Below are 15052 nucleotides of genomic sequence, written 5' to 3' on the forward strand. Positions count from 1 at the left end.
TTTCTACCGTCAGCAGTCAGTGTATTTAATAAAAACAAACCTAGATAAGATAATTAGAATTTTCAGTGTTGTAAATTTTTTCTACTAATTGAGTGTATTCTTTTTCGCAACAAGAAGACAAATTTCATACTGTACTTTTTTGGTTTGTATGACAATAAAAGATCTGTATCTCTATCTGTATCTGTATGGGAACAGACATATCTCAAGCCTCGCTCGGTAATACGAACATAGCATGCGAATATACAGAAGAAAACAATTTGTCTCAACATTATACCTTGACTGTAAACAGTTTACTGAACTAATTATCAGTGTGACCCGAGTTAATTTAATGCCTCTTTATTAATAATTTGTGAAATATATCTTTTGAAAATAATTATTCCTATATCTGTAAAGAAAAAAAAATACATTCATTCAGCTGAAAACAAGTATAAATCTCATAAACGTCGAATGAATAAGCTACTTCACCGGAATCTAAAGTATGCATGTGTACAAACCAGGCAGGTACTAACGGTTAGGCTTGGAAAAGGGGTCTAAAATCCGTAAGTAGTAGTAGGCCTAAATCGGAGTGTTTGTTTGTTGCTCATTCATCGAATACAATAATACAAATGACAGGATGAGAGCAAGAGGATAACACTATAAACTCTAGAGCTCCATGGGCCTCGATGATTAGTAACTAATTAAAAAATAACCTTACCTTAAAGGCGATGAGTGTTTCCCCCTCTCTATTTTTGTCACAAACAAGTAGCTCACGAAACGTACCTGTATGATAGTGGGTTACATGCGTGGTTTTCCAGATTATTAAGACAAATTTTAGAAAGTTTAAAGTTTAATGTACAGTATAATGTCCGAAAAATTAAAATGAAAAGGTACTAATTCAATATATAAAATTATATAAGGGATTAATTAAATAATATACTTTTATGACGTGTTAATTCAAAGGTCAGTAAATTTATTGTTTGAAGGTTTGCATGGCGAAATCAAATGTTGATATCAAGTTTTGCGTACACCACGTATATTAGTTCTGAAAAGAACTGTTGAGTTTCTCGACGTTTCGATCAATATGCTATGATCGTCCTCAGAAGTGAGAATGTCTAGGAAACTTGGAATAGTGGAAAAGGGCGGGACTGGTGTGAAAGCTAGAAACAATAGCAAGTTCACACAGTGGAAGGGGTTGAAATTAGCTATGGAAGAGCATTGTTTCTCATGAACAATAATGAATGAAATCTAGCTATAGAAGAGCATTGTTTCTGATAGGTGTGAAAAGCAAAGTGAGACAAGCTAAAAACAATAGCATTGTCTCGAAGCTGGGTGTAGACTAGACTCAAAACTTGACCTGATTAAAGTAAAAGAGGAAATTAAACCGAGGGGACACTCTATTCAATAAGAAGAGGCCTATATTAACGAGACAAAAAAAATAAATGTTATCAATACTTTTGTAAAATCAATATTAGGCATATTTCTGATGTTTTTGACATTTTAATAATTCATCCGTAAACTAGTAATCTATAGCAGAACGAAATAACTAACATGGACGGTCAAATCAAAGAAAGAGAAAATACGTATAATGGGCAGACACATGATCAAACTTTCGATGGATATTCGGCGACCAAATTAGCTTCGACAGACCAAAAACTACCTGGATAGGACACATTCAAATATTAATGATAATGACAGACCATCGGTCGGAAAGAGAAACATATATTACATAAAACGAATGTCATAACAAAGATGTTGTAATAACCTATAATACAATTCAAGTATACAATTTTATGTCTATGCCTATTCTACTAAATTTCATTTAGGAAAATGTTCATCCTCCAATTCTCCTTACCTGACCCACTGCCAATCCCGAGTACCATTAACTCCTTTTTCTTGTCTACCTTTATAATTTCATAAAAATAATGCAAGCTAACCTTACCTTAAAGGTGATAAGTTCTATTTCATGTCACAAGTAGGTCACGAAACGTACGTATGATAGTGGTTACATGCGTGGTTTTTCCAGATTATTTAGACAAATTTTAGAAAGTGTAAAGTTTAATGTACAGAAAAATTGACATGAAAAGGTACTACTTCAATAGTAATCCAGTATATAAAAGAGAAAGTTTAGTTTTGTAATTAAATGATATACTTTTTATGACGTGTTAATTTAAAGGTCAGTAAATTTAATATTAGGCCTATAGTTAAAGATGTTGTCCCCCAAAAACATGAACAAATATGATAAATCTGATAAAATCAGACTTTAATAGGCTATTTTGCAGTTTTAATAAAGTTATTCACGTCCGTAGAAAAGAAAATAGCCAATTCAACAACAAAAGTTAAAATTTGTTTTTTTCAGGGAGACAATAATATCTTCTCGCATTTTAAAGCAGTATTATGTCTTTACTGATGATTAAGTAAAATGTAAAAGTAATAGTAAATTGTGAAATTAACATAAATATCCATAATAACATAATGTTTAGAAATATTCAGTACGGCCAAAAAAGGTCTAAAACCCACCAATCACATGATTTAAAAGGATAAACGCTGTCCATTTATACTAGGACAATAATGATCGGTGATAGATAAGTGATGCATTTCTCTTACATAAAACAAACGAAATTAGAAACGTTCTCATTCTAGAAATATAGGATAACCATTTATACTGCATGACGCCGTCCAATAAAATGACGTCATGATTAGTAGGAGCAATACGATCATGACGATGCAACAATTGTATTGTTCTTATTGATCATGATGTCATTGATTGGATTTTTAAAACAGCATATTTATCCTATATTTCATCACCAAGGTGTAGAAAAGCGTGTTGAGTGAGTGAGTGAGTTGACCAATCACAAGCAACAGTTTCATCGCGTCGTTAAACAAAAAAAAGACAGAAGATGACACGTCCCACACAAAAGGATCTTTATTTCGTTAAATATATTCATATCGACTATTTTATTATAATTATTATTAAATTTACCCATAAAAATCACACAAATCAGAAATTAAATCGTCATTATATCGCATCTTCAAAAATCAATCCAAGCTTCAATTTAAGCTTCAATTTACAACTAGTGTATCACTCTTTAAATACAACTTTATATATACAATTTAATGGACGGTACTAAATGGACGGCATTAACATTGGACGTCCTTTATTGGATTACTTTGCATAATACATTTCAATGCAAATATAAATATGACTGAACATAAGCTTGTAATTATGTAAAGACATCTATTATACTGTATACCTAAGATAATAACACAATCATTTTTTGTCCAGCTAGAAATATTCATATTTTACAATATATATATATATGTATTAGATTTGCCCCAAGTCTGCAGTTATTGTGTTTTTTTATCGTCTATCAGTCAGTGTTTCGATTTTTGTCTGAATTGTTATCTGAAACTGTTTTTCAAGCTCAAGTATTATATGGATGAAACGTCATGAGTTCACAAATATTACGTCGAAGTACAGTCTAGAACCTAGCCTAGTATGAATTTTATTATTTTATAAGTATTTCAAATGGATGTTGTCAAATAAATCTGACATATTAAATAATCATAATTGATCTTATTATATAATTATCTCTTATAACAATATTTTACACATACATTCAATTTTATTTATATTTACACATTTTTGGAAGAGATACTAATAATACAACTATAAATGGAGTATTTATTAAATACTGATAAAAATAAATTGTCCTTAAGAAATATAAAGAATACATCTATATATATATTATGCATTAGAATTCAACATGTTAATTTAAATAATTAAAGCAACACAAATATAAAGGTACTTCATAGGTGGTATCAAATATTTACCTGTACGTCTACTTCAACCAAAAGCATCCATACTTAGATCAATAAGCATATACAACTAATTACAATAAGCTTAATTGTCAAGTTGACAAAGTAAAGCTACACCCCTACCGATCCAGTGTCCTTGTGGCTTGTCCGATGGAACGTTGATGGCGAGGACAAAGTTAGTGGAGTGGCCTGTTGTCGACAATGTTCCACGTCTTTCACTCGTCTTGTAGATGGGTGCCACGTAGGAAGGTCTATTAGGGATTTCATCTTTCTTAATCGGGATAAACCACATCTGTTAGGGGTTAAAACATTAAAATTAATTATTATTTTAAATTAAAGATGTATTGTCCCCCAAAAACAAGCTTATGATCACAAAGTTTTAATCATACGGGTAGACTATTGGAAAGCAAATGTATGTTGAAACTTACTGTCGGTATTGTGTCATACAACATCTTCTGGTGGGATTCTGCTAGAAGCTTTGTCTTTCTGTCCCATCGAGCACCTTCAACAAATAATCCATCTACATATACCCCTACAAAGATTTCAAATAAACTATATCACTGCTTGTTATAAACAATCAATTATTATAACATTCCCTTCAATCCAATGGTCAACATGACTCAATTTCGAACAAGCTTGTGGAAACTGATTTCGCTGTATATAATTTGTTTTTGTGAAAGTTACTAACCATCTTCTGGTGGTTGTTCATATTTCTTGTCATCTAAAACTTGATAGTCAAATCCAAGTAAATCAATTGGAATTGTGTATTTCCTTGCAAAGTTCTGTTGTGCTCCGGTTAAGAAGGCTTGGGTGAAATAGAAGCCAGATATCCAGAAGACAGGTGGAGGTCCTGTGTCATACCAGTCCTATGAAAAAGATGTTAAAGCTCAGGTACAGGCATGAATTTTTAATAAAATATCTAGTTAATTGTACATAAATCAAATATGTGAATCATGACGAAAAAACATGATGAATTTTCCTTAAAATGGTAAAATACAAAATTCTGCTATAAAAACCAGACTTTTTTCAGTAGTTACTGTAGGTAGTTTCCTAATGTCTGGTGACTTTCTAGAAAGTGTAAAAAGATGGTGGGTATACAGTGGATAATTTAAATACCTTTAATACCAATTACAGTTGTCAGTTACAATCCCACCCTGCTAGAAAACGACATTGGGCCGACTCTGTGGGGTGGGATTATACATGGGGAAACTCTGGTTCAGGAAAAAATGTTAAAACTCATCTAAACTGGCTAGACAAGCCTACATCCATACATAGAATAGGAGATAGGATTAGACCTGAAATGGGATTATATCCAAGGACATACGAATATTTCTGATATTATCATTTTTATCGAGTTTATGGTTGGCATTTATAATGCTCAAGGTCCTTTATTGGTTCAAATCCTGTGTTATGCCCAATTTTTTTCCCACATCAGAAAAACCCTTAAACACTGTAAGGTTTTCTTTATTTCGAAAAACGATTAGATTCATGGCAATATGTCTAAATATTTATTTTTAAACACTGCAATGTTTTCCTTCCAATCAGAGAATTATACTCTGTTACAACAGGACTGCAATTATAGACCACACACTGGCTCTTATCCAATGGTAAAAAAAGTGTGTGTCTTATATATTATACTCCCCAATAAAATATTAAGTTGCTATAAACACAAGCAGTTAAAGTATATTCATTGTATCTACAAGGATAAACTTATATTAGATACAAAATATACCTGCAAAAATTTCAGTCTTGCTAAGAAGTCATTGACGTAACTTCCAAGTGGCTTCAGGGATGGGTATGACTTCTTCATCCACATGCCTGGTACACGGCCTTTCAACAAACTGTTTGCTACTTCCTCTAATTCTGATGACATCACTACCAAACCCTGTAAACAACATATAGGACGTAGAGGTTTGCTTATCTCACAAGCATATAAATGGTTTATTTTATTGACAGTGACAAAGAAAAAGATCACCTCATCCCCAACCATGGAGGTGGTTCTAGGATTTTTAACCCGGGGAGAGCATTAAAATACAATATTAATAGATATGAAATTGATATCAAAAAGTAGTTCATAATTTTATTTAGCTGTCAAAAGCACTATCTCCTGGATCCACTTCTGAACCAACCGCGCGTCACATTATAAATTAAATCAAAATAAGTGTTCCACTACAATGCAAAAAGATGGACTTATCTTGGTTTAAAACATGCATATGCCTAACATTCATACCTTAATTGCCTTCTGTATGTTGATAAGACTAGCGCGTACAGTAACTAGTAGGTTATTAAACCTCACCATCTCCTGCACCAACACAGTGTTCATACTCTGTGTGTATGTTGTTGGGTATTTCCTTAGAGCTGCTTCCGTATCAAACACAAGGGGTAACTTAGCGAGGATGTCTGTCGCAACATCACTGATCACTTCATCATTACTTTTAGCTCCACCTTTTGAACTACGGGACTATGATAATAATAAATAGAACTTATATTAGTTTCATTATATTTTGATTCAAATTAAAGATTTCTGTACATTCATTATTATTAAATATATATTTTATGCCTATAGTTTAAAATCCAATTTACATCATAACAACAATCATTACATTCAATTAAACATAATTAAAAGGTGAACAAAATAAAAAATGTGTACAAATTTAAATACACAAATAACATAGTGTTTTACATAAAGATACATTTGTATATACAAACACACAAAATAACTTAAAAACACACAAAAAAATCTGTATTCTTTAGATAAGGAATACAATTATTACATTTAATACAACTTCAATTTACATAAATTTGTTATGAAATTAAACAAATATTAATTTAGTTTGATTATGAGATCATAATTTCAAAGTGAAGTAAATTTTACGGGCAAACAAAAAACAAAGTTAGTGCACTGTTAATAAAAATAAATACAGTATATCAAAAAGTCAAAATATAAAAACAATAAAACATTCATAATAGCAGCTATATTCTGCATTCACAATACCTGAGCCTATGGATGACAAATTGAAATACAGCAACAAGCAGATATGATGGGAATATGAAGATGAAGAAATATAATTATTTATTATAAGTTTTATATACCATAACATAAGGAATCATGAGCAAACTAAGAACTATCATGCATATTCGTATGGTAATAATCAACAAAGAGGCAAGCATGTATTAAACATAGCTGGCAACAATACAGTAGTATACGATAATAATGGTAGTACTGTACCAGAAGCTAAACAAAATATTATTTTCTTTTTATTAACATAGACCTGACAATATAAAGTGCATCACATGAGTGACAGATGGCAATTTTCTATCGCTACTAAAGTAAAAATAGCACAGGATTATTAATCAACAGAGTAATTTGGTTTGTAGATTGGCTAGTGATATTTATTTACTATTATTTATTTGGAACTCATAAAAACAATACATCACTTAGAGACTCAATACATTTGAATAAACGTAAGGATGAGAGCTGTCCAATATGGAGAATGATCTGAATAGCAATGAGCATGATAATATACACAATATACAATCATTTCTTACCTGGGTAAGTAGAATATTATCAAAGAGAAGCCTGGTCTGAGCTTGATCTTTGGTGATGTCTGCGTTGGCGTGCATACCAAAGATCTCAGGGTGCGGATTCAGAGGCAGGCTCTTGGTGTATTCAATGTAACTTTCATACTGTCAAAAAATCAAATATTAAATATAAACATAAAATTAAAATACAGACGGTCCCTGAATCAGTTGCCCTCAGTCCCAGGGAGTTGGCCAACTAAAAATTAAAAGGGTCAGTTCTGATGGGCAATCAAGTATATTACACAACAATGTTTTAGAATGAAAGTTCATACATGCTGGTATATAACTAGATTAAATGGTTTAAACAAGCTTACAGCAAAATAAAGTACACCAATCCTCATAACAGCATAGGATCCTTGTACTGTTACGTGTCGAAAATTCAAATTCAGGTATGTTAAATTTACTGTGTTGTAAGCTTGTTTAAACCATTTAATCTAACAAAGTTTTGCATCGGTTGTGGAATACAACAGTATTGAGAGGGCAACCAAATCCTGTGAGGTCTGGGTCTAGTGTATGTATGAGATCACATTTGTTATTCAACCAAAAGCCTATATTTACTTAAGTTTTTGAATAGTTGGCAATCAAGAACATATAAGCAAATTAAAGGTCCAATTTATACACCTTTCAAAAGTGAATAAACACATATGGTACCAGTAAATTTAAAGTGTAATAAACATAATTCATTCAACAGATTTGAACACACACCTTATTTTAGACATTTGTTTTATGACAATATTTTTTGGGAACAAAGAACTGTTGATTGACAACTTACATCTCCATCTTTTGGAGAGAAATAAACACCAGACACATCGTATTTATAATCTTCATTTTTTATGACATCTTCACAGTAAAACTTGTCAAGAATTGAGAGAAGAGTTCGTCTGTCTCGATCATCAGTTACTCGTCCACCATAATTACACTCTCCTGTTAAATATTTTATGGCTGCAAATGGTACCTCCTGTTAATGAATGTCAACATATTATGTGTTATTTATAATTTATTAAACCTGTGATGTTTGAATTTGTGCCGTCTTTAAATAAAAATTTATTAGTAAAAATCAAATGAAATTTTGTATTTAAAGATGTATTGTCCCCCAAAAACATAAAAAAATAAAGATTAATAAAATCAGATTTTGAATAAGCAATTTCACAGTTATTAACAAAGTTATTCACTTCTGTAGAAAAAAAATCATCAAAAATAATTATTTCACTTATAAAAATACAAAAGAAATGGTTAATTTTAACCGAAAACCATTGTCTTCCAGACAATCTAGGTATATTTTGCTTTAAATTACATTTTTTTGGTGGAAAATGGTTTTTTTTTGGTTCAAGTTTTTGGTCATAGTGAATAACTATTATGTGATATTAAAATGGCATATTCAACAAAAAAAATTTTAAAAATTATTTTTTAGGGGGACAATACATCTTTAACGTTATGTATAAGAATGACAACATTTAAGTAACTATATCACTGTTAATTGATGTTTAATTTGGTTTATTGAAAGCATAATCATACTAACCTCATACTCGTTCAAAAACATAGAGAGTTGTCGAACACTGATGCGCAGATCTGTCTCATTAAACTCATATGGAATGTTCCAACCGAGTGGTCCAAACTTGCGTCGTTCTTGCACGAGTGCATGGAAGAAACACAATCCATATAACAGTTTCTTCCAGGCATGCTAAAGAATTTAGATATACAGACTTAGTTGACAAGAGGAATAAATAACATATTTTGGATATTATGTTTTAAAACATTAGTTATTACAACCATGTGGTATTAAGTCAGAAGGGGCCAGAATTTGGTAACATTAGGTGGTGGGATTATATTCAGATTACATTAACAATAGATTTACCAAAGTTGTATGTTTAGAATTGAGTCTAAATTAGGAGGCGAGATTATGAGATACTTAGTCATATAGTCTAGTCAGTATCCATAAAACTATGTTACGAGACAGCTTTAAATTAATGTGATTTTGCAATTAAAATTTATTTGATTAACATGACATTGTATGGATGATAAAGGTCTATTAAGCTCTGTCTACACTATCAAACTAGTTGACAAAAAAGTGTAATGTGCCCAAATATGGTAGTGATATGCCCAAATATCGTAGTGATATGACATCAGCATGTCCATATAACATCACATTTTTTTGTCACATAAAGTTTGATAGTGTAGACCTGTAGAGCTTAAGGTATTATTTTTCAAGAATATTGAAAAAAATAAAAGTTGTTATGAAACCTACACTTTTTTTCTGTAGAGTACATCAGGTAACACAGCAAACCAAGTGAGTTAGGATATTTCACAGCAAACCATGTAGAATGTATTAATAGAGATGATAAAAAGCACATGAAAATGACAGGTGAAAAGAAAAATGAAAGGTGAAATGACACAACATGAAATCTATAACATTTTGTGCTAAGGTGTCTTAAGCGTGGTTCCCACTAGTGATTGAGTTGGCCAATGACAAGTGACAGTTTGAATCACCCATCGCTACTGATTGGTCAAATCACTTGCATTGTGCTTACATCCTTGCATTGCTTCCTAGTGGAAACCAAGCTTTAGTCTAACTCTGCTACTTGCCAAAGGCCAAGAATAGCAATGAACTATTGTCCCAAAAATGAGGTGTGAACATTAGATGATTCAGCCGTAGCTTATTTGTAAGTGCAAATAGGTTCGAAAAGAAATACTGTTTGGTGAGTGTGCAAGGTATGATCTAAGCTAGGAGACAATTGGTTAGATGTTTTGCCATAATGAGAATACCTGCAAAACAAGTAATTCTAGGGTGGGACTTATATAATACACAGGGCAAAACATCTGACCAATTGTTTAGCTCCTTGGTGCAAAGTTATTCCACAATAGTTACACAAATATCATCCTAGGAAACATTCATGAAACTTAATATGTCTGAAATGTTTCTTTTTCCGTACCATATTCTTGGAGCTGTTGAAAAACTCGGGATCTGAGATTGGATCACTAAGATAGGAGCGAACAATGTTGGCTCTTAACCCAGCAGGGGGTTCATTGGTCATTTTCACTCCGTTTTGAAGAACAGCAACTGGAAAGTGAGGTGATGGATAACTGGTTAACCAGAGTCGGAAATCAGGATGTGTGGTCTCTGGATTGAGATCCTGGTGAAAATACAAAGATACATTTTAATTAATAAAAATTATAATCAACTTACAACACTATTAATCAAGAGCAGACTTTAATAAACAATGCAAGTGTTTAAGTTTACTACATCAGCATAATATAACTGCCATTTGTATTTAAACTGCTTCCTTTTGTATAACAAAAGAAAACAATGCATATTTGTTGTTAATAAAATAATTTTGAAAAAAAAAACTTAAGATGTTAAACTTAACACAAAGACATGAAAAATTCATCAGTTACCTCACAGAGTTTTTCAAGCGTTGTCATCCAAGACACAGCTAGATGGCAGTTCTGTAGCACAACCCATGTACCTTCCTTCAGACCCTTCTCAATCATCTGCATGGCAACTGGGCCCTGACCTTGACCAAGTGACAGAGAGCTTAACTTGCTTCCACCGAATCCCTTTAAAAATAAAACAAAAATAAATACCATGTCCTCTATTAACAGATATACATGAAAAATAAAGGAATATATCCATGTATATGATATAACATAACATTATGAGGAACCTAAATGCATTATGTACTGAAACACTTTATTTGTAACAATTGTTGATTAATTTATTTACTGATGAAACTATGATTGAATGAGCATATTCATTACAACATACGCAGATTCTTAAAATGTATCAATCTCGACAAATTATTACTGTTCATCAAATTAAGTACAACAAAATGTATATAAAAAACATTCATTGAAATGATACAAACACCTGCTGTAATGTATACATAAAGAAAGTTAAAATCCTGCATTACCCAGCTTTGAGTTTGGTTCATTCGCCAATAGGGACTTTACAGCACAGGACAGGAAGCCACAGGACGGTGCTCATAAATAATTTATGAATGAGCTTTAACAAAGTGGGCGGCACTTAGCATGAAATTCAGTCTTAACTTTTTGAAGACGATAAAGTTGCCATGTTCCCGTTTATAATGTATATAAAACCTTAAAATTTAAAAATTGAACTTAAAAGTGGAATTTACGCTCTAGCGAACACAAGATATCTGTCGTCCCCCTAATGTTTTCCTAGGAAGGACACCCATATTACCACCTTCCCCAAGCTACAGTGCCATACTGTACCTTGATGGACCAGTGTTTATTTTAAAACATCAATAAAAGCTGAAATAGTACTTAAAAAACATGTTTGACTACACATTTGTTACCAATAGTTGAAAACTAGCACCTTTTACTTTGATTTTTAAACCACAAAAAAATGAATTACACTCATAAAACAAAAACATTCATATTCTTATGAACTTGATTTTAACACATTTAATGCGACTACAAACATTTTATAAATTAGCAAAAGCTAAAACTGTACTCAAATTTAGCTTTAAAAACATAGTACTGTAAATTCCAATTTATTTATATGACACATATTTATCAGCATAACCTTACCACGTTCATGTTGACATTGGTATGTTTTTTGAATAAGCGATACTGATAAGAATAGAATAAAGTATTGTGAACAGAATAACATGATTAGGTAGACTAAATCAAAGGTAGGAGTGAAAAGTAAAAAGGTTGAAATATCTCAGATTGCATAAATATGAAAAACTTCTATTTAAACCTCCATTAGTATCAAGTGAGAAACAGTTGCATATTTGTTATTATATATTATATCCCTCTTTCAACATGTTTTTGTTTGTTGAGTAAGAACAATAGTACTGCAGTAGCTGACCTGTAGGCTGCCAATTACTGGTTTAACAGCTCAAAATCAGCATATTATAATATGTACAGTAGAGGGATATTGTTATTTTATATATGCTAGTCTTACCTGATCATCAGCAAATTTGAGAAGTGCTGCCATAGGATCTGCTCCTGGGGAGAGCACAAAAATAAGAGGAGCACAACAATGGCTGTCACCAAATGCCTTAGCAAGGTCAAAGGGTGGAGGTTCAATAAACTTCTTGTGCAGTTTAGCAGTGACAAAATCCTGTACAGCAGGAACAACCTAAAAAGGACACACATTGTTTATTTGTAATAATATATTTTATTTGTGTACAATCAATGGTACTCAATCTAGCATCTTACATCTTATATCCTCATTTCATCAGTTCAATAATTTGTTATAAAATGTTCTTTCATCGTTTCATTGGTCCATCCTAATATCTTTTCATGCTGATATATACTTACTTTATCAGGTCGCAGACATCTAAGTATGAGTATTTTCTGAAATAATCCAAGCTGTTCATTCCATTCTCCTGGTAGAGCCTGATGCTGAGGTTCCTATAGAAGATACATATGAAATGAATAAGTATAACAATACACTTGGTAGGATGGAAAAAACAATAACAATAAATTGGTTCATAGAATATGTTGTTATTTATTTGAAATAGCTTACAGTATCATCATAAATGACTTTCCATCCTTCTTTCTGGGCTGGAAACTTCTTTCGAAGACCTGGGAAGTTGGGCAATTCTGACAGCCTGCAAATCTCATCCCATGACTTAATAGGCAGCCACGATGTAGGGTTAGAGTGAGGGTTATCAAGACCAACGCCTCCAGTCAGAAGGAAACGCCACTCATCTTCATCCACCTCTTTAGCATGCTTCAATAGGTTTGTGCAGAGTAAGAATGAAAACAACAACTGCAAGAACAAGTACATAAATTATTTTATCACCACTACAACAAATAATACAAAAATCTATCTCTGTCAAAATGTATACAATAAAGCAGAACTATAACCTATATTTAAGTAAACAACTTTATTCATTAAGGTATGACGTAATGCAAACAGGCCCTTTAATTGGTGTTGCTTATTTCTCTGACATAAACAGTCAATTGCCAATACATGTATCCCCAACTTTCTCGAAGTCTTTAAGTTGTTAACCACAAAAAAGAAACAAAAAGTTTTAAGTTAGGGTAAGTACATATTAGAGTGTGTTTTTACATGTGTTCAATAATGGACTGAATTGAAAATAAATAGATATAGATATTAATACCTTATCTTTCTCAAATAACGAACGGCAGACATTGCAGTAAAGAGAGTAAGTAAAATACTCCCTGAGGTTCTCCAAACGCTTTTCCAAGTTGTCAGACTTTTCTGAGTTGTCGATGCCATTGACAAACAGGTTCACAAACCACATGAGAGAGTACTGGTACATGGGTTCAATATTGGCCAAATCAGCAATGGTGAAGAACAGAATACTGGAGTGGACAGCAATTGGGGTGTAACCCATACGTGTGGTATCAATCTTCTTCTCCGTCTCCTCTGAGATGGCCTGCTTTTCTGAAATCTCATTGGCAAGAACTTTGGATGAGGAGAGCACTTTTATGGCTGTCTCATCTTCAAGGATATTTCCTTCAGATGTTGAAAGAACTTCTAGGATCTTATCTTCAATCTCCTTCAGTTGTCTAAGTGTAGTAATATTATTTACACAATTTAATATTCAGAATACATTCAAATGTAAATATTACAAAAGTGGAATTAGGAGGCGGAGAAACCTAAAATATGGATGTCAAAATTAAAAGAAATCTGTTGAAATGTGTTTACAATTTGACAGTCTAGACAACTAAAAATATGTACTCGGGTATTAATATTACTGCGTATTTAAATATTTTGAAGTAACACAATGTATATTGTTTATTATCGAACCTTTTATTATCAGCACTTTGCAGAATAAGCGCATTCTTCTCTTCTTCTAATTCTGGCCGTTCACGAGCAACAACAATTCCCAGCAACTGATCCTCTAATCCTTCTGGTGTTATCATAAAATTCAACAATGTTACCTACAACAAAATAAAACAAACAAATATACAGTTATTACAACAGTTGTTGAAGTGAAAGTGGAACATATGTTGGTTTTCTGTTAATTTGAACATTATTCTTGGGTATGGTATATCCATTTGTAATGCATGTGATGAAGTGCTACATCTGTCGGTGCACTATAAGTTTGGCAATCATGGGCATGAATTTTTTTTTTTGTGTTTTACTTTACTTGATTCTGATTTGGAAAACTAAGCATTAAGTTAAACATTTCAAAGGCTAACCTTTACAGCTGTTTCAGGCAGATAATGAGGGTTTCTCAGTTTGGTAGTGATGTAAAATCTGAAGTCATGCGAGTATTCTATAGTGCTATCACCAAGACGAATACAGATGCTTCCACCTTGTTTGAAGGTTTGTTTTAGGAGTAGAGGTTCGAGAATCGGGTCCAAATCTTCAGCAATGTTCTCCAGTAAAACCTACAATGTAAAATAAATTAATTCAGAACAAAATATATTCACAATAAATGTATCAATATTAATTTATTCAGGGGACATCCTTGTTAAGGGGCCTTTTTATCATGAAATGATCAAAGGGGCTATATATGTTTTAATACTATGTTGAACCCCTATTCAGGGTTCCCCTTAATACTGCATAAATTGAAAAGCACATCTGATATTTCCATTAAAATGGGTCATACTCCACATATTCGATACCTGGTATAGTACATTCAGAAGTGCGCTGTTGAAAAGGGTATTTATTTCTCAGTGATATTATTAGTTTTATGAATATAAAATCCATTCTTTTAATCAATGTTTG

General features: G+C 32.2%; 1 protein-coding gene across 2 annotated transcripts in view; it reads right to left on the reverse strand.

Moving 5' to 3' along the window:
* Positions 1 to 2884: 2884 nt before the first annotated feature.
* The window catches only part of LOC144846052 (dynein axonemal heavy chain 7-like), a 34447-nt gene continuing 22279 nt past the window's right edge, over positions 2885 to 15052 (reverse strand). For both annotated transcript variants that reach the window (XM_078703518.1, XM_078703517.1), the window contains 16 exons: positions 14521 to 14712; positions 14126 to 14259; positions 13473 to 13884; positions 12872 to 13117; positions 12664 to 12756; positions 12305 to 12481; positions 10771 to 10932; positions 10308 to 10508; positions 8897 to 9058; positions 8150 to 8335; positions 7345 to 7482; positions 6026 to 6256; positions 5528 to 5680; positions 4484 to 4661; positions 4224 to 4327; positions 2885 to 4087 (listed from right to left, as the gene is read on the reverse strand). In XM_078703518.1, coding sequence (XP_078559644.1) covers positions 3881 to 4087; positions 4224 to 4327; positions 4484 to 4661; positions 5528 to 5680; positions 6026 to 6256; positions 7345 to 7482; positions 8150 to 8335; positions 8897 to 9058; positions 10308 to 10508; positions 10771 to 10932; positions 12305 to 12481; positions 12664 to 12756; positions 12872 to 13117; positions 13473 to 13884; positions 14126 to 14259; positions 14521 to 14712 — 2976 coding nt within the window. In that variant the 3' untranslated portion in view covers positions 2885 to 3880. The remainder of the gene's footprint in view (positions 4088 to 4223; positions 4328 to 4483; positions 4662 to 5527; positions 5681 to 6025; positions 6257 to 7344; positions 7483 to 8149; positions 8336 to 8896; positions 9059 to 10307; positions 10509 to 10770; positions 10933 to 12304; positions 12482 to 12663; positions 12757 to 12871; positions 13118 to 13472; positions 13885 to 14125; positions 14260 to 14520; positions 14713 to 15052) is intronic.

This window comes from Antedon bifida, chromosome 1, assembly GCF_963402885.1.
Source record: "Antedon bifida chromosome 1, ecAntBifi1.1, whole genome shotgun sequence".
Classification (NCBI taxonomy): Eukaryota; Metazoa; Echinodermata; class Crinoidea; order Comatulida; family Antedonidae; genus Antedon; species Antedon bifida.